General features: G+C 47.1%; 2 protein-coding genes across 11 annotated transcripts in view; one reads left to right on the plus strand and one right to left on the minus strand.

Annotated features, from left to right (window-relative positions):
- Positions 1–17,598, plus strand: part of HERC1 (HECT and RLD domain containing E3 ubiquitin protein ligase family member 1) — a 191,398-nt gene extending 173,800 nt beyond the window's left edge. For all 10 annotated transcript variants that reach the window (XM_037155568.2, XM_037155565.2, XM_037155574.2 and 7 more), the window contains 12 exons: positions 323–445; positions 1,464–1,566; positions 2,775–2,944; positions 4,298–4,436; positions 6,351–6,520; positions 7,877–8,046; positions 8,328–8,493; positions 9,284–9,360; positions 10,134–10,386; positions 10,864–11,016; positions 13,704–14,009; positions 16,958–17,598. In XM_037155568.2, coding sequence (XP_037011463.2) covers positions 323–445; positions 1,464–1,566; positions 2,775–2,944; positions 4,298–4,436; positions 6,351–6,520; positions 7,877–8,046; positions 8,328–8,493; positions 9,284–9,360; positions 10,134–10,386; positions 10,864–11,016; positions 13,704–14,009; positions 16,958–17,143 — 2,016 coding nt within the window. In that variant the 3' untranslated portion in view covers positions 17,144–17,598. The remainder of the gene's footprint in view (positions 1–322; positions 446–1,463; positions 1,567–2,774; positions 2,945–4,297; positions 4,437–6,350; positions 6,521–7,876; positions 8,047–8,327; positions 8,494–9,283; positions 9,361–10,133; positions 10,387–10,863; positions 11,017–13,703; positions 14,010–16,957) is intronic.
- A 5,726-nt stretch (positions 17,599–23,324) lies between these two features.
- On the minus strand, positions 23,325–27,084 carry FBXL22 (F-box and leucine rich repeat protein 22). Its single transcript, XM_037155812.2, has 2 exons — positions 26,650–27,084; positions 23,325–23,865 (listed from the first exon to the last, which is right to left on the minus strand). The coding sequence occupies exons 1-2, from the start codon at positions 27,069–27,071 to the stop codon at positions 23,520–23,522; spliced, it is 768 nt and encodes a 255-aa protein (XP_037011707.2). The 5' UTR covers positions 27,072–27,084; the 3' UTR covers positions 23,325–23,519.
- Between the last annotated feature and the right edge of the window lie 266 nt (positions 27,085–27,350).

A 27,350-nucleotide genomic window follows, 5' to 3' on the forward strand; every position in this document is an offset into this window, starting at 1 on the left:
TTATTCCTCAGACCGCTCTGGTATGAACGAGTATTTTTGAGTCATATGTACTTTTCCCCTATCTTCTGTGCTTTCTGATTCTGAGTTAGCCACATATATTTGAAGGATTTCACTTTGAAGAAACAAAATATTTTTTATTTGTGGACATTAGGAATTATTTCTTGTTGACACACTTTTTAATATATGTAGAAGGCACTGAAACCAATAAAAATCTTTGAAAACATAGCCAAGTTTCCCACCGAAGTGGAGAAAAGGGCCCAGAAATGGGTGTGTGTTTTAGGTATTATGATTTGCCTTACTGAACACCCTGTTATTCCTCCAGGTGGCTTGTGGCTTAAACCACACTTTGGCAGTATCAGCAGACGGCTCTATGGTGTGGGCTTTTGGAGATGGTGACTACGGAAAACTGGGTTTAGGAAATTCCACGGCAAAGTCCTCACCTCAGGTCCGTGTTGTCTTTAACCGAGGGTTCCAGATGACATAGTTTCTGTCTGTGTCACTACCTCTTTTTAGTTGGAAGTAATTTAAATTAAACATTTTTGGTAACTCATAATGACATTTAGCAGCTTCTGTTGATTATTCTTAAATGTTCTGCATCCTAGATCTTGGTTTTAATAGCCACTAAACTTGATGTGAAAATTCTGCAAGTATGTGTCTATCTCTGCACACAGACTGAACACTTGTAAGGACTACTGTCTGTGTAGAGAAGAAATAGTATAAACATATCTCCAGGTTGTCTTATGGAGGGCACCACGAGCAGCCTTACAGCTGTCATTCAGTTTATTATCACCACTGAATTACACAGATATGCACCTCTTTAAAAATAATAGAAAGAAAACTTGAATATATAAACAAATAAATTAGAAGCTCTTATTCACATTACAGAGGGTTTCTTGGCTCTGCAGAAGACCTCTTACACAACTCTTCTCTGTGGATTTTCCTAACACATTTAACAAGCAGAATGATTTACAAATCTCAATTTATGTTCAACTCCAGATGCACCATTATATATAGTGTGTGACATCTTGAAAGTTAGACTGGATTTGGGTAGGGAGTCACAAAACCAGGAAGTCCCTCTCTGGGGAACATATAAAGCAGTTACTGTCACCTCTGAAAGCAGAAAGTGTGATGGGAAAGGGCTCATGGCTTTACATGGACCTTCAGTAGTCTTTACAAGGCCACAGGTTTTTCTTTGGTTTCTGTTATCTGGAGGAATGCTTCAATTTTACTTGGGGTTCTGGGGATTTTTTGCCAAATGCCTTGCACACTTCCTCCCCCAAATTCTGCTAGTTTGCAGAACAATATGGGAAAATAGTATTTAGGACTGTGGGTTTAGGTGGAAATAGGTAATTAACTGTTAATATTTTTATTGGAAGATAATTCTTAAGTTTTTACATACCAGTAGGCAAATTCAAGAGTATTTTTTTCCATCTTAAAGTGTGCCTTACACTTTTATTTTGCAGAAAGTTGATGTTCTTTGTGGAATTGGAATTAAAAAGGTTGCTTGTGGAACTCAGTTTTCTGTTGCATTGACCAAAGATGGTCATGTGTATACCTTTGGTCAAGGTAAGGCATTTTCCAGGCATTGCATTGCTTATTTTCTGTAAATACGTGTGTATATCATAGAAACATTGCTTCCCAGTTTTATAGAAACTACTCTAAAGAGAGTCATTATTTTGTTCTGGGTGATAAGCGGATACTACTCTCTGCTCCTCTCTGTGAACTTGGTCACAAAGACACTCCACATTGATGGCTGCTCATGCCAGAGCCTTCACTCTTGCTAGAAGAGTTTCTTCAAGGCCTTTCCCGTTCTTTTTGCTGCCTTCACCATGCTGCTACAAACGCTGCCTTGACCACCAGAGGGCTCCCTGGTCATTCCAGGGACTGGGGGTTCAGGTTGAGAAATTTACAGGCTCAGGGTTCAAATGATGAGGGGCAGAAGGAGCAGAGGCCATGTTATCAGAAAGTTTTGTGGGGCTCTGTGGGCTGGTGCCTGAAAAGAGGTTGCCACAGTAGGCAGTTAGAAGTTACTTAATGCTTTTGAGATACATTTTCAGTACAATGGTGAGAGTGGAAGTTAGGTTATAGATGGTAGCCAAGCCAGACAGGCCTAGAAGACACGGAGAAACAGGGTCTGACCTGCACTTTCTAGAAATGTGGCAGCAAAGCTAAGGGGAGAGGTTGGCTGGAAGTTTGAAGACAAGATAGTTCGAAAGACATGTTTTCTTTCCTTTTTTATTTTTTAAGACTTTATTTATTTCTACAGAGAGGGGAAGGGAGGGAGAAAAACCTTGATATACAAGAGAAACATCAGTCAGTTGCCTCTTATAGGCCCCCAACCAGAGACCTGGCCTGCAGCCCTGATTGGGAATGGAACCGGTGACCTTTCAGTCTTTGGGATGAGCCACACTAGTCAGGAAGACATGTTTCTTTAGGATGCAAGAACTTTAGGGCCTTTGTAAAAATTATACACCAGTCCTCTCAAATATGGGGACACTGGAGTGCCTATTGGTTTGAAATAGCTACTAATTTTAGATATACTGGTAACTTTATATTTATGAATAAGGAGACTGTGACATTTTACAAAGAAATAGTTTAAAACTTTTTATTCACTCAGTACTCAGTATACCTTAACCAGAATGAGTTAATGGTATATATGAGTTACATATGTTGTTGCCATTCCACCATAAAAATTAAATGATTCATTTAAAAAACATAAAAGGACTATGGTGTACCATCCCTAAATTTCCTCTTGCTGTGATTTTTCCCCCCAGATCGCTTGATAGGCTTGCCAGAGGGGCGTGCTCGAAATCACAATCGGCCCCAACAGATCCCTGTCCTGGCTGGAGTGGTCATCGAAGATGTGGCGGTTGGAGCTGAGCACACGCTTGCTTTGGCATCAACTGGAGATGTATATGCCTGGGGAAGCAATTCAGAAGGACAGGTAAATATCTGTCTTGCTGCTTCACATCCCAGAAATCTGGTAACATTCTTCATGTGGGAAAAGGATAAGCTAAGAACCTCATAATGTCTACCACAGTGCCTCAAGCACATCAGTTTGCTCCAGGACTGATTGTTTTAGGAGTTCAGTTGTGTTCAAGTTCTTTCTCAATTGTGGCCAAGTAAGTATTACTTTATTGACCATTATTTTTTAAAAATCACAGCACAAAGATTAAGCTGAGCATACGTACGTGTCTACATACATTGCTAGGTGCCTGGCACATGGTCAGCAGCACTTTATAAGTGTTCGCTGCTATCATCGTTGTCATTTCTATGGTAATAAATGAGGTTAGGTACTAGGAGCATCAGTTGATCTGGAAAATGGAAAGAATGAAACAATACTTTTATATTTGATAATATGACAGTGTACAAAGTACATTTGTGTTTGTGCAAGAAATCTTGTCACCCCCATTATACAGAGGAGTGAACTGAGCCTGTGAGAGGTTGAAGGACTCAAGGTCGATGGGTGTAGCCTACCCTAAATGTAGAGGAGGGAGGGACTTTGGTGGGAGATGTCTGAGATGCCTGCTACCATGATGGCTTTCAGCCCCACATGCAGAGCCACACCCCCTTCTTCTATAAATCCTCTCTGGGTCTGGCTGCTGCTAGAGTAGGTACTCAGGGGCCCTCAAGTTCTGGGTCCAACATTATCCATTTTGGCCCTGTTGTCTCCTCGTCAGTATCTTAACAGATGAGGGAGCTGCTCATCATGGTGGTTGTATATTGTCTTAGTGACAGGAAAGTTAGTTGATGTTGAGGACACCTTTGGCAGGTTCCTGACAGGGCCTTGTCATGATCCTCCCTGATGGTACATGGTGCTCAGCTGCTGTAACACTGGGTGTTCCAGTCAGACCGTAAGAACAGAGATCTGAGAGAGGGAATCTGCTTCTGTGTGTGTTTTTATAATTGCTCATGCAATGATACACTGGCAAACCATGTTAAAAAAATCAAGAAACTAGTGTGTTTTAAGTAAAAGCTCTATAGATTGTCGTTATTTTTTTAACTTTCTAAGAATTCATTTCCTCTCCAGAAGTGAAACCCAAGGATGTATTCAGTCATTAAGACTCATATGCTAGATTGGAATGGCTTTGTTGTAGCTTAGTTTTTAGGAGATAGTCTGAGCTCTGAGGACAATTCTGATAGAGAAAATCAGAATTAATTTCATTATTTTGATGTGTGGTTTGGTATAGGCATTAACCTATTTATATCTGCTTCCATCTAAGATAGAATTCATCATCTTGGCTTCCTCTCTTCCTCTTTCTAATTGAATCTCTCTGTGTTTGTAATTTATTCCCAGCTTGGTCTAGGCCACACCAACCATGTTCGAGAACCAACCCTGGTAACAGTTTTGCAAGGGAAAAACATCCGGCAGATCTCAGCTGGCCGCTGCCACAGTGCTGCATGGACAGCGCCGCCTGTCCCGCCAAGAGCACCAGGTGAGGGGTGCAGTAGCCATGCTCCTGCAGTTTCTCTTTCAGCAGTGCCCAGCTGCACTGTCTGCTTGCCAGTTTCAGACTGTATCCCGACATGGTTCTGAAACCGTCAGACCTTCCCCCACGCAACCAAAGCACTCTTTGTGCTACCAGCTCTGTAAATACTTTCACAGCAAGAAGTTCTCTTGCCACTCCATTATGAAACAGTCCCTCTCTGCACCCCTAAAAGAAGAAAATATATCACTTAGGCCAGCAAAGATTTATAATTTTAGAGCAGCACCTAAGTGTGTTTTTATATATAAAAGAAACGATGAATTGTAGCTTTCTGAAGCCTGCTGTTAGGAATAATGATTAAAAACCCTGAGACCATTTGTCAAATTCTTCACCCCTGTTAACCACTTGAAACATGAGGTTGTCTATGCATTGGCACAGCGGAAAAATCACCGCCATTTTACTCCAGTGTGCAGCAGGACTGATGGGCTGTTTCTACATTTTTGTTGTTTGTTTTGTGTTTAATTTATTATGAAATCTTGTAGATCTACAGAAATATATAAAGAAATAAAATGCATATTTGTGTATTTAACATCCAACTGTGTATTCCCCCAATTAGATTGATCTTCCATTCCCTACAAATGTATTCCCTTAAGTGCAGCATTTATCATTCTTACACATTTCTTCATGTCTAAGCTGTTTCTTTCCCAGATACTCAAGCCCTTTCTTTTTACCATCTTCTGTTGTCTTAAGGCAATAGAATTTCCCTGAAATGACCTTGTGGCTAATAGCTAATCATTCTCTTCCTTTTTGCTAACCTGTCTACTTAGCCACAGGTCCTTAGGAAAGACTGCTGGGGAGATTTTTTTCTTTTACATATATTCTAAGAGAACAAGGCACAGCTACCAAGTAGAATCCACACAAGCAGGAGACAGTTTCTGGTTAACAGGATCCAGAATGAGCAGTATTCTGCCTATGTACTGAAAACTTCAGAGACTCAGGACAAAGGCTCCACAGTGTGGTGGTGAAGGTTCAAACTCTGGAACCACATTGCCTGGGTTGAATTCTGGTTTTTCCACTTATGAGCTGAGTGACCTTGAGACTCAGTTTCCTTGACCATAAAATGAGAGTAATAATAGCGCCTATTATAAAGAGCTGTAGGAGTAAATGAACCAATTCCTGTGACGCTCTTAGCATAGAGCCAGGCACATAAAAGTACTCAATAAATGTTAGCTTTTATTAATAGTAGTAAAAATACCTCTGGGAATTGAGCCGCACAAATTTTCATTCACAGGAAACTCAAGTTAAATATCGTGTTTCTGCTCGTTTGTGCATTTTTATTGGAGGGTAACCATCTGTACACTTCTCGTAGTCTTCACTTCTCCAGAGCTCTCATTCTTACAGTGAAAAGCTTTCATTAATCATGCACCTAGGTCTTTCGTTCTGCGTGGTCACTTTCTGTCAGGTTGCTAGTTGAAGTGTGGGAGGTGTCTCTGCGGTGTGACCCATTTCCGTTCTCCAGAACTGCCTGTCTGGTCTCAGCCCACACCTTGTGTCATTATGAAGACAGTTATTGAATATGAAAGGAAGAATTTGGGTATTTCTTTTTTGTGAAGAAACTGTTTAAGCCCCATACTTAAATGGAAAACTAAAGGAGGGGAAAAAAAGCAAGTGTCCATAATGATAAATAAAAAAGATGTCTTAAAAACCAACACAAGTCCATCATAAATTAAGATGAATTGAAGGATGGAGAAACTGATAGTATGTAATATAGCAAATACGGACAAATACTAATTATAGAATTTAAGTGGTAGGAATGGGCATTCATAGTACACTTAATTTTTCTGTGTGTTTGAAATTTTTTAAAATACTGAAAATGCAAACAATGCATTTTTCTTTATAAGTGTCCATCTGCTTTCTGGGCAGGTGTGTCGGTACCTCTGCAGCTGGGCCTGCCTGATGCAGTGCCCCCCCAGTACGGGGCGCTGCGGGAGGTGAGCATTCACACTGCGAGGGCCAGGCTCCGGCTGCTTTACCACTTCTCGGACCTCATGTACTCGTCTTGGAGGCTGTTGAACCTCAGCCCCAACAACCAGGTAACATGCTGGCTGGGGAAACAATGACCATGTGTTCACCGGGCCTTGGCCTTTTCTTTCAGCCTGCAGGAAATTGTTTATTTCGTGGCTAATGCTTTATACTCTTAGCACTTGAGAGATGTAGAAAAAGAAATAATTCTGTTTCCATTTTATTGTTGGGTTAGTGACAGCCCAGGTGTTGGTAGTTGTACTGTAAGACACAACGGTGGTCTTCTGTCTGTATTTTGGTTTGTCTAAACCTCAAGGAAGAATGAATGTCTAAACATGTATTTTCTATAAAGTCCAGTATAGGGTTTTAAAATTTAGGCACATGTAGCCATTAGTATGAGTATGAGTTAGATGTACATGAATGAGTCTATAACACTTAGGAGACTTCTTGCTCTTCTTACAAGTGTACACTCCAGGTCCTGTGGAAGGGCAGGTAGGGGAGATAAAGTAAATTTGGCTCATTTGATTGCTTTATGGAACAGTCTAGAAATAGAGAAGAAAAGCATGCCGGCTATGTGTGTTTCTTTTAATGTGTAAGCATGCTTGCCAAAATGTATATCATTTTATAAAACTGTTCATAAAACATCTTTTGGGGGGCCAGTCATGAAGCAGATGAGAGATTTGACAAATCATTGTTACAAATAGATGATGAGCCAGGCTACAGAATACCGTGTGTACCAAACAAAGTGATGGCAAATGGCATGTAGTTAGTGGGAGAAATGTCTAATGATATAAAGTTAGGTGAGAAAAGCAGTGGAAAATTATATAAACAGTGTGACCTCAACAATGTGAAAAATGTATGTCTACAAAACATGGAAGGAAGCCTTGGCTGGTGTGGCTCAGTGCATTGAGCGCCAGCCAGTGAACCAGAGGGCTGTCAGTTCAATTGCCAGTTCAATTGGCACATGCCTGGGTTGCGAGCTGGGTCACCAGTGGAAGGCACATGAGAGGCAGCCACACATTGATGTTTCACTCCCTCTCTCCTTCCCCTCCCCTGTCTAAAAATAAATAAAATAAAATCTTTAAAAAGAAAAAACATGGAAGGAAATAGATCAAAGTGTTAATGGTGCCATCTCCATATGGTAGGGTTACAGATGGTTTTATGTGTATGTGTGTGTACTTTTCTGTGTTTTCCAAGTTTGTAAAAATATATTTTATTAGAAAAATATTTTTAAATGACTAATAATTACTCATACCCATATTTACGATTTTAAAGTGAATTTCAAAAACTATATATTCTGAAAGTGAAGAGTATTATTTCTTTCAAGCCTTAGAGTTTACCATTTCTTTTTCTTTCAATTCTTTTTTATTTTTTTATTGTTGTTTAATTAAGTGTACCATTTACGATAAGCTTACTTCCTGTTACAGAACAGTACATCTCACTATAATGCTGGAACATGGGGCATTGTGCAGGGACAGCTTCGGCCTTTGTTAGCCCCAAGAGTCTACACCCTCCCAATGGTGCGCTCCATAGGAAAAACCATGGTTCAAGGCAAAAATTATGGACCTCAAATTACAGTAAAGAGGATATCAACCAGGTTAGCATATGTGTGCATGTTGCACTAACTGGCTAGCTTTTTTTTAGGTGAACAGTACCAACTAATCTCCGTGATCCTTAGCTTCTGCATTTGTAAAGTTGGGGAGTAACAGTACTTAGGTTAGTACCCAGTGGGGCTATGTGGGCCTGCCACAGGGTTTGGCTGTTGCTAAGCTGGCCTGTTAATTCCCTGATGGGAAGATACCTTCAAGTGACCTTCGTGGTTATTTGGGGACATTGGTGAGAGTCGTATTTTATTCTGTTTTCCCTTTTATTTTAAAGAGGACGGAAGTGTAAGCCCATCTTTGTCCAAATAGCAAGGCAAGTAGTTAAACTGAATGCTTCAGACCTCCGTCTGCCCTCCAGAGCATGGAAGGTCAAGCTGGTTGGAGAAGGGGCTGATGATGCCGGAGGAGTGTTTGATGACACAATCACAGAGATGTGCCAGGTCTGTTCATGCTGGTCCCCTGCTGAGCTGTTCACTCAGCTGTTGGCCATTTTATTGTTCTCAGTGTTTACTCTATCAGGCATGTTTTATAAATGGAGCTGGGTCGCATTTGTGAGCCTTATGTAAAGATATGCTCTTAGTGTGATGTGAAGGTGAATTACAGTTGGAGTTTGTGAAGACACCATGCTGAATAAAATGTCAGTGCTTAGCCATCCACCAGTGACTCCCCATCTGTTGTGCTGTAGTACTGGCAGAGAAAACAAAAATGACACGTTCATGTTTATGTAACACACAAATCCAGGACCATCCATGTGCTCTGAGTTTGGTGTTTATAGAACTGCCAGGCGCCAGGTGAATTAGAAAAATAAGTCTTCAGCACTTGGACCAGTTCTTGTGTAAGATCTCTAGTGGCAGCTTTGTGTCCAGATCAGTTCTGACCCTCCCAGCTTTGTCTGGTATTAGGATTTTTCTGATAAATCTGGTGACTAAAATAACACTTGGCTATCTATTTGAGTGTTACTATACTTTATTCACAGATACTCCAACTTCTGCCCTGGACTGACTTTTCCATCTTAGTTCTGCATACTGCAGGATATTTTCTACATGGAGGCGTGCCTAATTTCATTTTGAATTAAAACTGTGAAAATAACCGTAGAGAGATGGCTGGTTGTCACACAGCATTATAAAGTTCTTAAATATTCTCTTTTCAGTATGATGTTTAATGCAATTAGTTTATCCTCTTGATGCATTTGATGGTCATCTCTCAAAAATAATTTTCTTTCTTCTACAGGAACTTGAAACTGGTGTTGTTGACCTTCTTATACCCTCTCCCAATGCTACTGCAGAAGTGGGTTACAACAGGGACAGGTAACACAGCCAGCAAATGTTAATGGAATTTAAATAATAATGACTCACATTGACGAAGTACATACTGTGTGCCAGGCACTGTTCTAAGTGCTTCACATGTATTATCTCATTTAATCCTCATAACCTTAAGGAATAGGAACTACTGTTAATTTCTTTCCATAGTAAGGAAACTGAGGCACTTCTATCACGACTCACTATTTAGTGTGGGACCAACTTTGATAATATGGAGGGGCAGAGGAAACTCAAACCTGATAATGAAACCTGACCTCTTTGGTATTTCTGAAGGCCAGCATGAGCTCTTCTCAAGTAATTTTCTGCATCAAAATTTATTTAAAAGCTTTGATAAGCTATCAAGTCACCACACTTAGTATTTGCAATTATATGTCATTCCTGAATTTGCTAGATTTTGAATTTTGGATCTTGTGTCATGGACTTGGACATGATAAATGAAATGATTCTAGGAAATAGGACATCCTGGAGCAGATTACTTAAGGATTAATAAACTGTTCACATGCCCTTTTATGGTTCTTCTAAAAGTAATTCAAAATCTGGTTGCTGTGCTATCCAAAACAGTACCTACAGGCCACATGTGGCTGTTGAGTCCTCGAAATGTGGTTAGAGCAGCTGAAGAACTGAATTTTAAGTTTTATTTAATTAGTTTAAATGCTACATGTTCGGCAGCCCAGGTCTAGACTAATACTATACTGTTGGACAACTTTTTTCTAATAAGATTGAGGATAATTTTGTTTGAAATATTTTCTTTAATTCTACAGGTTCCTTTTTAACCCCTCTGCCTGCCTTGATGAACACTTAATGCAATTTAAGTTCTTGGGTATTTTAATGGGGGTTGCCATTCGCACAAAGAAGCCTCTGGACCTCCACTTGGCCCCTCTAGTGTGGAAGCAGCTGTGCTGCGTGCCCCTCACCCTGGAAGACCTGGAGGAGGTGGATCTGCTCTACGTGCAGACCCTCAACAGCATTCTTCACATTGAAGACAGTGGGATCACCGAGGAGAGTTTCCATGAGGTGAGTGCTGGCCGGTCTGTGCTTCTGTGGTGTTGACTAGAATTGTTTTTGTAAAACTCAGGTATTGTTGTCTTCTTGCTGTCTGCCTGACCCACACCATGTCCCATTGCTGCTCTTAGAAGCTGCCCCCCAGCAATTTAAATAGCTGCTAACAGATAGAGTCAACTTGAGCACCCAGCTTTGCTCCTTCCCCTTTAATCAGTCCTCTGCCTGTTCCAGTGGAGGGCCAGGAGAAGCAGGGTAGAGAGGGAAGGCTGGGCGACCAGAGTCCATCAGCCTAGTTTGGGGGTGGGGGGAGAAAGAGTCAGCTCATTTTTAACCACGGCCTGATGAGTCAGCATTCCCTGCTGATGAAGTAGCCTGATCAGCTGTCTCCATCGCCTTGTTTTTATCCTTAAAAATTTTAATGATGTTACTTCTTTTCCTTTTTGTCATTTCTACCATGTAGTAAAAATTCTTTTTTTCTGCTATTCCTAGATGATTCCTCTTGATTCTTTTGTTGGCCAGAGTGCTGATGGCAAAATGGTTCCCATTATTCCTGGTGGAAATAGTATCCCACTCACATTTTCCAATCGGAAGGAGTACGTGGAGAGGGCCGTTGAATATCGACTTCATGAGATGGACCGACAGGTGAGACACAGCGTTTCAGGGGTACATGCAATTATTTGCCTTTGTCTCCAAACAAGAGCTAAATACTTATTACCGAATTGGGGCATAAGAATTTACTATTTTACTTCATTTGTATCTATATTTCAGCCCCTGTTCAGAGACTTTCCAGGCCATATCTCTGGGTCTCCTATCTCTTTACACATGACCTTACTTACTTAGGTCAGCTATGAATTGGTCACTGGCTGGTTTGAGGCCAAGCTCTGATCCAGGCCTTCGTAGCCTGCATTCTTACTCCTCCTCATTTCTTACTGCCGTCCAACCCAGTGTCCCTACTCCAGCTTGGTCAGTCAGGGTCCATGCAAAGGAACCTCTGAAAACAGATCTTGCGGTCCCACATGAATGCCTCTTCCCTTCTCTTGCTAGAGTTCTTTAAGCCCCAGCCGAGAACGCATCTACTCCACAGACCAGCTCTCCTACAGGTCCGTAACCTATGGAGGTCTTTCTTGTTATTTAGAAATTCCTCAAGATTTAATATACTTCTGTACTGTGGTCTGACAATTAGGCTGCAGAGTTCAGGTTTCTTCAGTTAGCTTGTAAGACGTTAAATGGATATTCTCTTTCTCTCTTTTATCCATCTGTAGCCTGTATTTTCTTGTTGTATGCTGACACGTGGTATAAGCAGTTAATAAATGGTAGGAGTATGATGAGCATTCATAGGAATAAATATTGTGTCCAAAAATGATTTTTTGGTTATACAATTTTTAGTAGCCACTTTAGTAATATTAGGTGGGGGGTGTCCAGCCCAGAATATTTTATTTGCAGAATGTGTTGGGGTTTTATTGAGAGTTGGATTCAGGCTCTGAGGCTGCGTGGTAATATGTATATAATCTTCACTCCTGGTACCTTCTTTGACTTTGACTTTGGGCCAAGTCCAGTCAAAAAATAAATCCCTTAGTTTAATGAGAGTGGGTTCTGTCAGCACTGCTGTTTACACAGCCAGGGATTAGGATTTGTCTCTAGTTGTTGGCTAGTTTTAATCCTTGGAAAATGAATAACTGACTAAAGATGTCTTGATCACCTCCTGCATGCCAGGCATGGTCCAGGCACCTTCATCTGCAGTTTTCCCAGCATTACTCTGTAAGATAAGGATTAATACTACCATTTCACAGATGAAAACACTGAGTCCCAAGAAATGCAGTGATGTGCCCAAGGCAGAGCCAGGGTCCCAAAGCAGGTCTACTCGGGGTCTGGGCTCTTCTGCTTGCCCTTCCTCAGAGGGTCGGAGTGACTGTCCACTCTCCATCAGCCGTGCTCTGCCCTGGCTTTGTTCCTTTCCCTGTAACAAGGCTGCCTTCCTCTTTCACTTCCTCCTTGTCCCTTCGAACCCAGTGTTCTTCCCCTAGTCCTCTCAGTTGTCCTCTGCCCGAGCATCCAGCCCCAATACTACCCTTAGTTTTTTCAGACAGCTTTTGGTTTGTATTCTTCAAGGCAGGACATCTTGGTTTTTGGCGAACTTTGGCTGAGGTATTCCTTTTAATATCAGCAGAGACCGCCCTCACTGCCAGTCCTGTTTCTTAGACCCAGGCATGATGACCCTGCACAAATCAAAACCTCAGGGCCTTCCTCAAGGCATGGCTCCTGTCAGTCCTGGGTTTTGTTTGGCTTTTTGTTTTATGGTAGCTGTTTTGAGTTGGCCAAGAGTGAAGGTATATTTATCTAACCAGCCTTGAAGAGTGATGAGTCTGTCCTAGTTGGTGTAGCTCAGTGGATTGAGCAGCAGACTGTGAACCAAAGGTTTGATTCCCAGTCAGGGCACATGCCTGGGTTGTGTGGGCCAGGTCCCCAGTTGGGGGCGCATGAGAGGCAACCAAACATTGATTCTCTCCTTCTTTTTCTCCCTCCCCTTTCAGCTGTAAAAATGTATAGAATTTTTTTAAAAGAGGGATGAGTCTTTGTGCAGGGGATGCACTACTTGCAACCTTGAACGAGTTCTTCCAGACAGATTGTGGGCAGCCCAGCATCTGCCCCTCAGTGTCCTCCACTAGCCTGTTCTCAGCACTGAGCTAAGAGAACAGAGGAAGGATAAACTCCCCAGTCACACATACTTTCATGTAGTTACTCAGTTAAAATTCTCGTCATAGTGAGCAGCGTGCCTCACTTTTTAGATGAGGAAATTACAGTAAAAGAAGGAGTGGTAGAGTTGTGATTTGGAAACCAAATGTCTTAATTAACTTCTCTGTCCGTTTCACTGCCCTCCTACAAAGGACTTTCCGGTTTTACATTCTTCTTTGTACTTTTTCAACTTTTTTCAAACAATGAGCACAAATAATTTTTACCAAAAAATGACTTTTTAAAAGAAAATATAAGTTACAAAATATTATAAGCTAGACATGTCCTTCAAGAGCTTACTCTGCTGAGGACACAAACTGTCCCACAAAGCACACTTTCACAGCCCGTGGCCATGTGTGTGGCAATGTGAATGCATGGGGTTGGCACTGAGGAGTGGAGGTGGGCTCCTAAATTGGACTTGAACTAGGTGGGAGAGAAGGAGGATGGGCTGAGCGCATGGCAGTCATGGCTGGAGTCTGAGGGATAAGCAGACGGTTGGGGAGTGGCTGAGCAGGTGGGAGGTGCCCAGCCCAGTCGAGTCCACGATGGGTGCTCAGTCTGTGCCTGTACGTTCAATGAACAACCTCTCCTGGGAGCAGGTGGCTGCGGTCCGAGAAGGGATGTCCTGGATCGTCCCCGTGCCGCTACTCTCCCTCCTCACAGCAAAGCAGCTGGAGCAGATGGTGTGCGGGATGCCTGAGATCTCCGTGGAAGTCTTGAAGAAAGTGGTGCGATACCGGGAGGTGGACGAGCAGCATCAGCTAGTGCAGTGGTTCTGGCACACGCTGGAGGAGTTCTCCAATGAGGAGCGGGTGCTCTTCATGAGGTTCGTGTCTGGAAGATCCCGCCTGCCAGCCAACACTGCTGACATTTCTCAGAGATTTCAAATCATGAAGGTTGATAGGGTAAGTAAGCCATTTTTTCTTCCTTGGTAATGTCTGTCCTTATCGCTTGGTGGGAAAACCAAACTGTGACCCTCAAGTAGGCCTGCCAGTTCAGGCTTAATTGCTTGGTATTTCCAGATTTAAAAAAAACAAGCAGAAAAACTTCTTCAGAAACATCATAAAGCTTCAGTGAAAAAGCTCCTAAATGTATGTAGAAGGCATACTACAACCAACAATCTTCAATAAATCATCCGATATCTTCCTGAGTGAAAGCTAAGCTCAGCAGAGGGGTCGTCATGTTGCCTCTCTGTCTCATTTTCTACGCCTTTCCATTGTGTGACTTATCACTGGAACATGATATTGTTTGTTTTCACAAGGATACTCTTAACTGTTGCACAGGCTGTAGAAGGAGCTTGAAGGCGTGGGGGGTGGGCGTGGGGAGCGGTGGTAGCGGGCTCTGTGCTCGTGAGGTGCGCCCTGTGGGGCAGGCAGTGCAGCTTCTCTGCGGCCTGATGAGAGGCCCCAGCTGCAGAGCCACAGCCCAGCTGCCGTTTTGACAGATGGCTTAGGAATAAAAGGGCTTCGAGTCTTAAATGCACACTGCTGCCAGAGTCATCTTTCTTAAGCACCCATCTGACCATGTCACTCTTCTCCTTTCACGCCATTCAGGGGCCCCCTGCATTGACTCCAGGACAAATGCCCACTATCTTTGCAGCTTTAAACACCTCCAGCCTGGCCTTTGCCCTGCTTTGTGGTATAACCTTTTGACACTTATTATGTTATGGCCATAATGGACCGCTTGCTTTTCTTCCCAACAGACCACGGTGTTTTTAAACTTCTGTGCCTTTGTGTAGGCTGTTCCCTAGGTTTAGTAAGTTCTCCTTCACACATCTTTCCATCTATGCCTAGCAAGCTCTTACGTATGCTTTAAGCCTAACGACAATGTTATCTCTTCCAGGAAGCCCTCCTAGATGCTTTCCTGTGTTCCCTGACCATTCCCGAGGGCAGACTTAGATCTCTGTCCACATCCTGGATATCTGGTGTACCAGGTATCAAACACAGCATTAAGTTATCAGTGTCTGTGTTCCCTCTATCTCTTGCCCCCCAACCCCCACCTCCAACCCTCAAGCTGGGCAGTCCTCCAAACAGGGGCCATGGTATTTATTCTGGAAACAGTAAGGCGAGTACAGCCTCTTCACACAAGGGCCCCTCCTGCTAGTTTCAGCAGGTTTCAGTGTGTGCCTTTCTGGTGTTCTTACAGTAATCACTCCAGGAGGTTGCTGTAGCCAAAGCCATCCCTCCCCCTCTGCCTCCTGAGACTGCCTTCCTGGGCTCCACTCCTGGGCTGCGCTTGTCCGAGAGGCCACGAACAGGAAGGGCTATGACAAGAGCCTTTCCATAAATTTTCTACATGACTTGCCAGAAACTATATGTTATAAATCTGTTTTGTTGCTTCAGATAGAGATGGGGAGGAGGAACTGGTTTATTTCTATTCAGCTCTGGAAAAAAACCCTTGCCTAATATCTATCCAGGGCTACCCCTGCCGTCCCTGGAGTTAATCCACCACTAATCCGCCCGCCCGGGGGGTTTTAGCCTCAGAAAACTGACCACTGCAGGTCTGTCCTTTGTGAGCGACTCTTAGCCCATTTCTCTAATGTCCCAGTCAGAGCCACCTGCCAGTGTTCCTGTTCGCTCTCTTTGCCAGTTTGGGTCTCTCTGTGTTCAAGCTTCCTGTCATCACTGGCTCTGACAAGTCAGGTCTCTGGGCCCTCCCTCTCCCGTCTCTTTGAAATGCACTCACCTGGTGCAGGGTGCAGGTCTCCAGAGAAGGAGGAGGGGGCTGGTTTTAAGTGAGGGCTGGGCAAGAGAGAGTGGGCAGGTTCTTCTTTAAAAACTAAAATATAGCCCTGGCTGGTGTAGCTCAATGGATTGAGCACGGACCTGTGAATCAAAGGGTCGCCGGTTCGATTCCCAGTCAGTGCACATGGCTGGGTTGTGGGCCGGGTCCCCAGTAGGGGATGTGTGAGAGGCAACCACACATTGATGTTTCTCTCCCTCTATTTCTCCTTCCTGTCCCCTCTCTCTAAAAATAAGTAAAAATATTTTTAAAAACCATATATATGTATAAATCAATATAAATTGTTATAATTATTACAAATACTGTAGTTTGGAAAATGGTTGTGTTTGCAGGGAGGGCCGGGGAACGCGTACATATAACGCTGTCTCTCTAGTAGTCACTATTCTCACCTTTCACCTCTGATTCCTCCCGTCTTTGCCTCAAGCACACTCAGTTCCGCATGATTCATTTAAAGTTTTGTATTCTGCTTTATTCACCTAAAAGTCTGCCCCTGGCACTTTTCTGCTTTACTGTTGCTCATCATAATTATAATTTTAAATGGCTGTGTCACCATCAGTCACGTGGGTGGACTGGGGTTTAATTAACTCCTCCTTCATTTGAGCTGTGTGCTGGTGGCCATGGCAGGTGACACATGCAGAGTGCACACTAGGAGGACAGTGCGGGAAGCAGGAGCGTGCTTCCTGACCACTGTTCTCCCTTTCACCAGCTCTGCTGGGGGTCTCTGAAGCAGATTCACACTTGTACCCTGTTGGTGAGAGGGAATGAGCCCGATTGCACTTTCATTCTGTGGCAGGGAGTGTGCAAAGCGTTCTCTCCAGTAGTCCTGCCAGTAAGGGCTTGTTCTCACTTTACATGTGAGGGCACTAGAAGAGTGAGGAGAGGAAGGGAAGCATCTTCGCCAAAAGTCTTGATGGCTGCGGGTACCAGAGCCCACGCTGTTTCTGCCGTGACTCATTGCTGCTCCTGGGATCGGCCACTCAGTCACATCTGGGACCCATCTTGAAGGCAGGGGAAGCGCTTTCATGACTACGGGGCAGTGTTAGCGGGCAGCTCCTCTGCCTCCACGGCACCTTGATGCCACACTCACAGCTCTGGCCCTCTCTCTCCACAGCCTTACGACAGTCTGCCTACCTCACAGACCTGCTTCTTCCAGTTGAGGCTGCCCCCCTACTCCAGCCAGCTGGTCATGGCGGAGCGCCTGCGCTATGCCATCAACAACTGCCGCTCAATCGACATGGACAACTACATGCTCTCGCGAAACGTGGACAATGCCGAGGGCTCCGACACCGACTACTGATGCTGGGGGTGCCGCCACCCCCCTTCCCTCAGCGATGCTCACTTCCAATTAATGTTGATACACTTTTATGGTAACTGCATAGATGTTTTAGGAACATAAACCAACATTATAAACAGTGGCCACATCTAGTTCCTCTAAGTGTAACAAAGAAATTAGATGTTTTTATTTTTCTGTGATTGTACAAAAAGAAAAAAACAAAGTGCTCTCAGTCAGGTTTTTCCCTCATATTTTTGGTCACTTTTGATAAGTTTGCATGGAACCATTTTGGTGCATTTTTAGTTGGGAATGGTACCTTTTTGTAAACCCACCCAGTGAACATGAAGTTGTACATTGTGTATAATTGTTCATTAGAAAGGACAGTTTTACATGAATATTCATATATTTATTTTGTTTTAATTTGAATCGCCTGTGCAGGGTTCCTCATGCAGAGAAATAAAGCCAGTCAGGAAACAGAACATGGGCTGCTTTTGTTAACACCAGCAGAGCTCCTGACTAAGCAAAGGAGCGAGCTTTCAGGCTTAGTCTCTCATACTCTGGCGGATTTTTGACCCACCAGAAACTTCCCTGTACGCTGAGAATGGGCTTTGCTTGGCAGTGACTTAACAGAGGGTCGCATGGGCACAGCAGTCGCTGGGGGTAGGAAGCCCCTGTTTCATTGGTTCTGTCACCCTGGGTCTCTCACTCTGCTCTCTCACTTCAGAGGCCTTGCTTTAGTCACTCAGCCTGTTTGCTCAGCACCACCCTTCCTCCTCTATACAGCTGGCTTAAGGTGTAGCGAGCTAAAAAGAGCCTTTCTTGAAGCCCTGCAGTGTGGAATGCAACTCTACTGGGCAAGGAGGAAGTTACCCAAAGTAATAGGGTTCTCGCCCTGCCTGTGAAGAACAGGTGATGGGATTAAAGACCAGTTTACAATAAGGCGCTGTGTCTGCAGGGAGGGCGGCCCAGTGGGAGGTGTACGGAAAGGATAGCTGTTGCTCTTGAGTACTTAGCATGCATGGCTGAGTGACTGGCTGAATGAGTGAGTGAATGTGTGAATTAACTTGAGCACCATGAGTGGCTGTCACACTGTTGAATTATGGGTGGTGGGGAGCTATGCAGGGGGCTGAGGAAGGGTTACAATGTTGGTACTTGAAGCCAGCCCTTAAGCACCCTGGGCATTGCACTCATTTGTCAGGAATGTCAGGATAAGCATGTGGTTCTACTGGAATGGGCCATCTTGAGAGCAGCTGTGAAGACTTTGGCTGCGGGGAGTGGGAACAGGAAGAGGGCAAGGCCTTGGAGTGGCTTGCCTCCTTCACCTGCAGCAAGTTCAACCAAAAGCTGCTTCCAGTGTACTTCAAGACTGACAGCTTGCTCAGAGGAGATGCTAGCCAGACAGCCTAGCAGTCCGGTGTTTGCCACAAGGAAGGTAGAACATGTGTCTTTGAAAGAGAAATTGTAAGAAAAGTATTCTTTTGTTCACTAAGATAATATGGTGCATGGATCTTTCCCAGTGAGAATATCTAATATTATTTAGAATGATGACATCTTAGTTTTATCAAAAAAGAATTTTCGATTGGAACTGCCTCAGAAGGAGATCACAGCTTTTGGGAAACCCCAGCAGTTCCTGGGCAAACAGGCATTTGGTATTGCACCTGAGCAGGCAGTTGGTAGCAGTGGAAAGGGCTCTGGGGGTGGGAAGGCACCGCCCAGGCCTCCCGACCAGGAGGGCAGTCTCAGAGGAGGAGGCCTCTGTGCGGCTGAGACCCCAGGCAGCACCGAGAGACAGGCCTTTTAAGACCTTCTGGGCTGGTTCCTGGTGACAAGTGGGTCTTCTTGCTGAGCTAGGCTGGGCCGAGGGTGTGCCAAGCTAAAGGATACATCATGGTCTCAAAGACCATTTTAAATCAAAGTAATGCTTTGACTTTGAGAGGCTCAGACCTCTGCTGCCGCAGTTTGCTCTGGACTGAGGGACAGAGGCACCCCCAGCAGGCCAGCGTGCCTTGGCTGTAGGCCCTCCTCTCTGTCAGGCCTGATGAACAGCTTTTAGGAGGTCTGACCCTTCAAGGGAAAGATGCCTCAGCCTTATAATGGATGCCATTTATTTGTTGGAAACCAGTCACTTTCCTTCCCTCTCTTGATTTCAGAAGACCTGGAGAGTGGGAGGAGCGAGCCCCTGGTCTGAGGAGTTGGGGCAAGCCCGGTGTAGGTGCTTATTTTCCTCAGGGCGTTTCCAGCCCCTATGGGGGCTTGGGCAGCTTTTTCATTTGCTGGACTCATTCAGTTAAATACTTGGAGTTTTTATCACCCTTAACTAGTTTCAAGAGAATTTGACCTCTTGCCTTTCCAATTTAAGATTTCCCCAGAGGCCCTTCAAGGTACAGCTGTGTTCTGGGCCACCCAGCTTTGTAGCCTCGGCCCAGCACTGCCAGTAGATGAAACCTGCATCTGGTTAGCTCAGTTTTTTTAGCAAAAAGCAAGTCTTGGGCATGGGATTCTAGAGCTGGAGGATTCCTGGAGCCAAGCAGTCAGTCCATCCCTACCTCTATGGCCCAGGAGTGAGGGTGAGCAGAGGGAAAGCACTGGGTCACGGATAACACACAGGTGAGAGCTGGGATGCCATCAGCATGCCAGTGTTGAAGCTGAGGCGGGGGCTCGGTCCCCTCTGGGCAGAAACGGGCCAGTGTGTCCCTGAAAGATGGGCCTCAGTACCACCTCCCTGCCAGCAGACTATGCCTTATGGGGAGCAGTGTGGAGCCCCTGACCTCAGAGCATGTGGCCACAGTCTCTGCTGGCACCAAAGTTCTGTGCACGCCAGCCAGCCTCCTGCCAGGGAACACAGCCCTGACCCAGTGCTGAGGTTCTGCACCCTCCCCCTCACTTCCCCTCCATGGGACCATTGGCTGCCTTGGCCACAGCAGAGTGAAGAGTTAACATTCAGGAGCTGGAGAAAGTCTGTGTTTTGTTCGGACAGGCCGTGAAGACATAGGTAACTCCAAGCTGTTACCAGGTACCTCTAGAAAATGTCAAGCCGCCCATCTCCCTGCCTGCCCTGCTCTGGCATGCCTTGGGCTTCCTCACTCCGCCTGTGTTGAGCTGTGCCTGAGAATGGGAACACCCTCTTCACTGCTGGAACCTGTGGAAGCTGGAACCAGTCTTCTAGGCTTTGCCCAAAGGCTCTGTCCCCGTCAGATGTTCCTGGATCGCCCCTTCCTGGTGCCCAGGCCTTGTGGGTTCTGCCATGTATTTGGTTGGCTTTTCCAGCTCCCAGCAGATGTGAAGACTCCTTTCCCTACCCCCACCTTCCAGGCAGTGCACATTTAGACATAACATCACAGTGTCACAGAGAGGTTACTGGTTCTATTTTACAGATAAAGAAACAGAACCTCAGAACCTCAGAAAGGTCACTTGTCAGAAGTTATGGACGGTGGCACTGGGAGAGGCCTTGAAAGCTGTCCTCACCTCTTCTGACCAGAGTGAATACCCAGCAATACCCAATGTTTGCTGGATGAATGAGTCAGTGGATTAACTAAGCATGCAGTGTCCCTTGTTCTCTGCAAATCTGAGAGCAGACCCAGGAAGTTGTTTCTAGATTTAGCAGGCACTGCTATCAGGTGCTTTGCTAAGGGCCTTCTTGAAGGTGACCGGTGACTGTTAGGTAGCCATGGGTCTCCGTCAGTCCCCACTTCCTGGCTCAGGGACCCCAAGCTTTTCTGGAGGGGGTGGGGCAGAACTAGAGCCCTAGAAACAATGTAGGACACAGCTTTAGTTCTGTGATCACTGCAGTCTTGGAATGTGGGGTGTCTTAGGCACTGAAGGGCTAGTTAGGGAATTTACTTTCAGGTATAAGAGAGCATCCACAGGAAAGGGCCTCGGGGAATGCAGGTTACCTTCTTCCTGCCAAACTTGCAGGGAGTGACCTCTTCTCTACAGTCACATTCCTTACAAGAATCCTGGCAGCAAGATTCTTTAGCTATCTCAATACACAGGTAAGAAAGTGGAGGTTTGGAGAGGGCTGATCTGCCCTGGTTAGAGAAGAGCCACAGACCACAATCCTGTTGTTCCAACCAAACCATCACCTCAAGGCAAACAGGGCCTGCTGGGAATTGAAGACAAGAGCAAAGCCCTGGGGCTTAAGTGGCTCTGTTTTAGACAAATATTTAACCCCCTGGAAGCCTGAGCTTTCTTCCAACATTGTTTGCAGTACTGGGAGAAAATCAAACTCCTGAAAGGCCTCTCTGCAAGCCCACAGCATGGTGGGTGGGCTGTAAAATCACCCAGAGTGAACTAGTCTCAGGCTAGTGGGGGGCCCTCTTGTTCTACTACAGTTGGTGGCCTGTCGTACAGGGCCTGGTTTTTCCCACACAGGAATGAGGAGGGACTGTGCCAGGTGGGGACTAGGTGGGCCTATTCCCAGGCTAAGTACTGGCCCAATCAAGGGCCCAAGGGCATCAACTGAGGCTTTCAGCAGTCCCAGCAGGGATGGGGGCAGGGTGGGGTTCTGCTTGCTTGTCCACAGTTTCTGGTCTGCCTGAAGAAATTTCAGCACTTCCAGTCCTTCACCTGGATATCATCTGTGCCTTGGTTCCTGCTCATGGTAGGCTGGGTGGGAGATGCCCAGCTCTCATTTCATCCTCACAATAACCTGTGAGGCCTCATGGCCTCCCCCATCCCTCTAGTATCTCCTGCTTCCCTTTCCTCCTCACTCTGTGTTCTAACCCTACCAGCGCCCCCACCCCACCCCCGCAACATGCCAGCTGAGCTCCTAGTCTGGGGTGTTTGAACCAGCTGCTCTCTCTCTTGGACTATTTTCCTTCCACGTGCTGCTGGGCTCCCTCCCTCACTCATGTCTCAAAGGCGACCTTCTCAATGAGGCCCACAATGGTCAACCCCTTTCAAGTTGATACCCCCTTACTCTGCTTTTCACCTGGTACTTACTATTTTCTTACATACTGATTACAGCAGGTCCTCAAACAACGTCTCATTCAACATTGATGAGATGCTAGGAAATTGACTTGCTTATATCAATTAGCCTATGGTAAAACAGGTTCCATTGTAGGCACATTTGCCCCAGTTCCAAGAACCTATCAATGACGGTTAAGTGAGAACTTGAATGTCTCTTCATCCACTGGAATGTAAGCACCATGAGAATAGAACTCTTTTTCCTTGCCATTCCCCCAATATTTGGGCAACAAATGAAGGAACTCGCGAGTAGAAATTAAGCTCCCCTTTCACAAAGAAGGAGCACCTGGCCTCAAGTGTGTAAACAAAGGGTCTCAATCCCAGAGGGTGATGGGCGGAGCCAGAGTGTGAGCATCGCCCACCACTCGTTACTGCTCCCTGCCTTCCCCACGTAACCAGTTTTCCCGGTGTACCTGGGACTAGGCAGCTGCTCGGTGGCTTTATTTTGGTGGCAAAAGGTGGGACACCAGTGACTAAAGCACTGAAATGGAAGACCCGGTGTGTGTGCCCACGTTCAACAAATCCAGCAGGTAAAAAACCTAACTTTAAATTAGCTTATAATGGTTTCAGTATCAAAGGACCTAGACCGGGCTTGCTGCTTTTGTTTTTAATTCTCCACTTTGGGTGTTTGAAATGCTTTCTTTTTCCTCTATATGAGAATAGTAGACAATAAGGATGCAATTTAAGAATCAAATCAACAAGCTAATGTCTAGCATCGTGAATGCAGTTAACTCCTTGCCATGTGTCTTCCCGAGGAAAAGCGCGCTGGCCGGCATGGGTGCTGAGCAAAGCCACGGTGGAAACCGAGGGGACAGGGCCCTGGCGTCTAAAGCCCAGCTCGGTCCGGAGCCTCTGTCGCGCTTTGGGGGGCTCTCTCGAGCCTTGCACCCCGACCTCCTCCCCCTCCTGCCGGCTACTTGTACAGCAAGGCCACTTTCCTGGGAAGCCTGCGTGCGTTGGCTGGGTGTCCGAGAGCCAATGGGGCGGGGTGAAGGGGGGTAAGTTGCAAAAGCCAGCTGTATGCCGCTGTGGCAACTCAGTTCTGTCCCCAGGGCACCTTGCCCGCTGCTAGCCTGGAGACCCGACCCATCCGGTGTGCGCCAGCTTCGTTCCCAGTGCAGCCTGCCAGCTTGGGTGGCCATTGTCTCCCATTGGGTTAGACCCCTGAGGGCGGTCACAGGACCTGAGGGTGTAGGCGCCTCCCACTGCCGCAATAAGGAGACGGAAAGGTGCTGGTGTTTTCCAAGTACCAAGTCATTTAACCTCGCAGTCATCCTGTATATAAAATCATAGTGTGAGGTAGACATTCGTATCCCCATTTTGCAAATGGGAAAACTGAGGCTCAGAAGATGTGGCGATAGTCTTGGAGGTGGAAGAGCTGCCGGGTCCCCTTCGGACCCAGGCCGTGGCCAGTGCCCATCCGCGACCCGGTGACCTAGCGCGGGAGCAGCTTGCGGAGGGCGGGGCCCGGCGCCGACAGGCAGCGCGGAGGCTGGTCCGGGATCATGGTTGCACTGTGCTCAGCGTGCACAGCCAGGAGCGGGCACGCTGCACGCAGGCGGCGCAGGCCGGCGGCGCTCACGTTGCGGCAGAAGTCCACGTGCAGCGTCTGCAGCGCGCACCCGTGCGCCGCCACGGCCATCAACGTGCGGTTGGTGACACGCGCGCAGTTCTCGAGGCGCAGCGTGCGCAGGCGCGGACAGCACCGCAGTAGTCGGGCCAGGCAGTCGTCGGTGACGTGGCCACACCCAGACAGCGTGACGGACACCAGGTTGGGGCACCTGCGGAGGGAATGCGGTAACAGCGGCTCGGACCACGCCTGTGCCAGAGCCCTCGGGTTCGGTTGTCTTCCGAGCTGCTGTGGGGGCGGTTTCCAGAGCAGGAACCGGGCCCAGCGGGTTTGAGGAACTTACTGCCTGCGATGAGACAGCCAGTGTCTGAACCAGAGCTCCTGTCTCATTCCCCCTCGGGGCACCGTAATCCGCGTGGGTTCTGGGCCCCCAGTGGGAAACCCAAGCCCTGGTCCTGCTGGGACAGAGGGGATGCTGGTTCCAGGAGGGACAACTGTATTTTCTTTGGATCTTCTCATTTGTTGCCGTGGGTGGTGCGGCGTGTGGTGACCACGGGACCGCGCCAGTCTGCCCTGGAGCTGAGGCCCCGACTCTCCTGGCCTCCTGGCGAGAGAGAAGCGGGGAGGAAGGGTTTCCTGTCGGGTGGCCTAGAGACGGGCCCACTCCTACCCTTGAGGAGGGGAAGGGGTGGGGAGCTCTGGGTTCTAAAGTCCTGGTTTCAGCTCCGTTGACAGAGGCGGTTACTGCATCCCCGCTGGCATCCCACACTGCAGAGGGTCGGAACCAGAGGCAGCTGGAACCAGACCCAGGGTGAGAACAGCCAGGGACAGGGAGTGGCTTGTTAAGATGCTTGGAGGCCCCTCTGCCCTAAGACCTTGAGCAGAGTTTGTCTGGGCTGATTTGCAGTGCGACCTTGGCCAAGTCACTCACTGAGCCCACTGCCGGTGGGGGAGCAGGGAGGGAGTAATGCCTGCCCATGCGGTTGTGACCATTTTGATTTGGGCTGTCAGGAGCTTTTTATAGGTGATTGTAATCCTCTCTTGGTAGTAAACAGAACCAGACTGCTTCCGGTCAGGAAGGACCTACGGTGGGCACAGGCCTTGGCCCCCTATAACCAGAGGGAGCTGGAGGCTGAACTGGGAGTTTGGGGATGGGGTGGTCCCTGTCCTTTCCCCATTAGCCTCTCCTCAGCCCCTTGACTGCCCCTGCCTGGGCCAGCTTGGCCCCCTGGCGCCAGGGGCAGGGGGTAAGGAACTAGAGTAAATGTGCTTGGTCACGTTTCTCACACAACCCATGCCATCCTCCTGTGTTCGCCTGCCTTCCGTAGTCTTTGCATAATCTCTGCACCCTCAGTTTTGTGGATGAGAAATTGGCCCAGAGAGCTCAAGTGACTTGCTTGTTGTGTATTTGTCCGTCTGAGCCAGGACAAAGGCCTAAAACTTGCAGGGCCACCTGCTCATCCGTTAAGTGGGAGAAATTGTTATCTTCAGGGTGGTTGTGAGGATTAGGTGTTTAGCCTCAAGGGTATTGAGTGATCCCTTCCTCTAGGAACCTTTAGGATAATTCTGGTGCTGGAAGAAACCAGAGACGGAAAGAGCCAGCGCCTCCCCCGCCCATCCAGCCACAGCTGTTCCTCACCTCCACCCCCAGCTGACTGCCCAAACAACCCGGTTTGATTCTTATTGGTACCTACTGTGTGCCAGTGCTACTGTGTCATTTAATCCTCACTGCATGTTAGACAGGTTATTTGTCCCATTTTACAGATAAAAGAGGTTGGAAGTTCAAATATTTGGGTTAGGGTCCCATGGTCGGAGCATAGCAGAACTGGGGGACTCAGCACAGAACCCTGACACACCTTGCTGGTTTGGGGATTAAATCTGGTTCCCTCACAGCAACACCGGAATAACCTCAGGGCAAACCTCCTCCCTCAAACACGTCTCCCTCCAGTCTGATTTCTGGGCCTTGTTTAAACCCATAAACGTGGCCTGGCCCCAGCAGGGCTAGTCCCCGGCCCATCTTGATTTCTTCCTACTGCATTCAAAAAAGAAATGTGGGCTACCACACTATTCTATTCCAGTCACATTGCCAGCAAACAGCAGCTATTACATCTGAGGGGCAGCAAGCTGGCCGAGCCTCTTGGTCAGTAGCCAAGAGGCGCTTTCCTGACGGGCAGGACAGATGCCTGGCGGAGGAGAGGCTCGGTAGAAGCCTGCCGGAAGTCGGGGTTCTTGCTCTAGCAGGAGGCTCTGACCAGGGAAGGGGCCTGGCTGGTGGCTCAGACTGTGTCTGCAGTAACGTTGACATATCAAATACAAGGTGTATTTGGACATACTTACAATAAAAAATACCTGAAATTCAAATTAAATGGGATGTCTTGAATTTTCATTTGCTAAAATCTGACTAACCTAGATTGTGGGCAGATCCCATGATCTAGAGGTTTGGTTTGCTCATTTGAAAAATCAGGCTAAAACACCCTCCCCTGGGATCACCGAGGAGAGTAGCGAGTTTCTAATGAGGCAGCCATGACTAGGTGTTACCACCCCTGCCCTGAGTGCCGCTGAACCCCAGTACCCAGTTCTCACTCCTCAGCTGCAGTTCTCAAGCCTTGGGGCTTGTCTGCTGGAGGGAGAGTGGAGGGGAGAGCTGATCGCTGAACCTAGAAATCTATCTGTAGGGTCTGACCTCGAAAAGTCTACGCCAAGCTGCATCCACCCAGCATTTAATGGCTGCCAGGAAGGACAGTTGCCCCAAGGTCAGTGACAGCCTAGCTCTTCCTCTCTGCTCCAGGACCTGTGAGGCGAAGAGGAGGTTGTTTCCCTGCGCTTTCACTAATTCCCTGGGGACTGCTGTGGATGGGCCTGGAGGGATGCCTGGGGCCCAGTCTGAGGATCTCTTGAGGCAGGGCCATCTTGGTCTTGTGAGCTGCTGCTCTTCCCTGACCCCCGGAAGCCTCCCAGAGCTCTGGATGCCAGCGCTGCTCGTGAGGCAACCTACCTGTCACACACCTGGAGGAGGAAGTCGTTGACCAGGCTCTCATGCGGGCTGCAGATGCCCCTCTGGAAGGCGCTCTTGAGCCAGTCCTCGATGCTGCACACCTGCACGCGGCTCGAGTGCCAACAGATGGAGAGGCTCCTGAGTGCCGGGCTCAGGAGGAAGTTGTCCTTCGTGAGTTCTGTGAGGGAGCGGAAGTGCAACAGGGGCCAGAGTGCAGGGTCCTCAAACACATCCTGGAGCTGGGGGCAGGTCCTGGCGAGGTTCTTTCTGCTGTCCTTGTCCAGGAAGGAGAAGAGGTGCAGCAGGCACTCGTGGTTGAGCTGCGTGATGTGCATGGTGTGCAGTGGCCGTGGAGTGTGGCCAGAGCCCAGGGGCCTGACCTGCCTCCTGCTGCTCCTCCCCAGCTCCGGGCTGGTGGACATATATGGTTGTGGAATGGGGTTTATTTTGGGCTAACAACCGGTGCTGGAGCTGGGAGGGGGCCGGATCCAGACGTACGTGCAGCAGTCTGTGTCTCGGCTTATGTTCAGAGGAGCTGGAAATCCTGGCAGAAAAGCAACCTATTGAAGTTAAATATTTTCCTTAAAAGGGATTTCTTTTCCTTTTAGCGGACAGTGGTGTTCAACAGCAAGTTCCTTTGGCTTTTCCCGAGGCATTTTCATGCTCGGTGGCTAGCCAGGCCACCTTTGTCTGGGCTTGTA

The sequence above is a fragment of the Artibeus jamaicensis genome, unplaced genomic scaffold, assembly GCF_021234435.1.
Source record: "Artibeus jamaicensis isolate MK-2021 breed Jamaican fruit bat unplaced genomic scaffold, CSHL_Jam_final contig_548, whole genome shotgun sequence".
Taxonomy (NCBI): domain Eukaryota; kingdom Metazoa; phylum Chordata; class Mammalia; order Chiroptera; family Phyllostomidae; genus Artibeus; species Artibeus jamaicensis.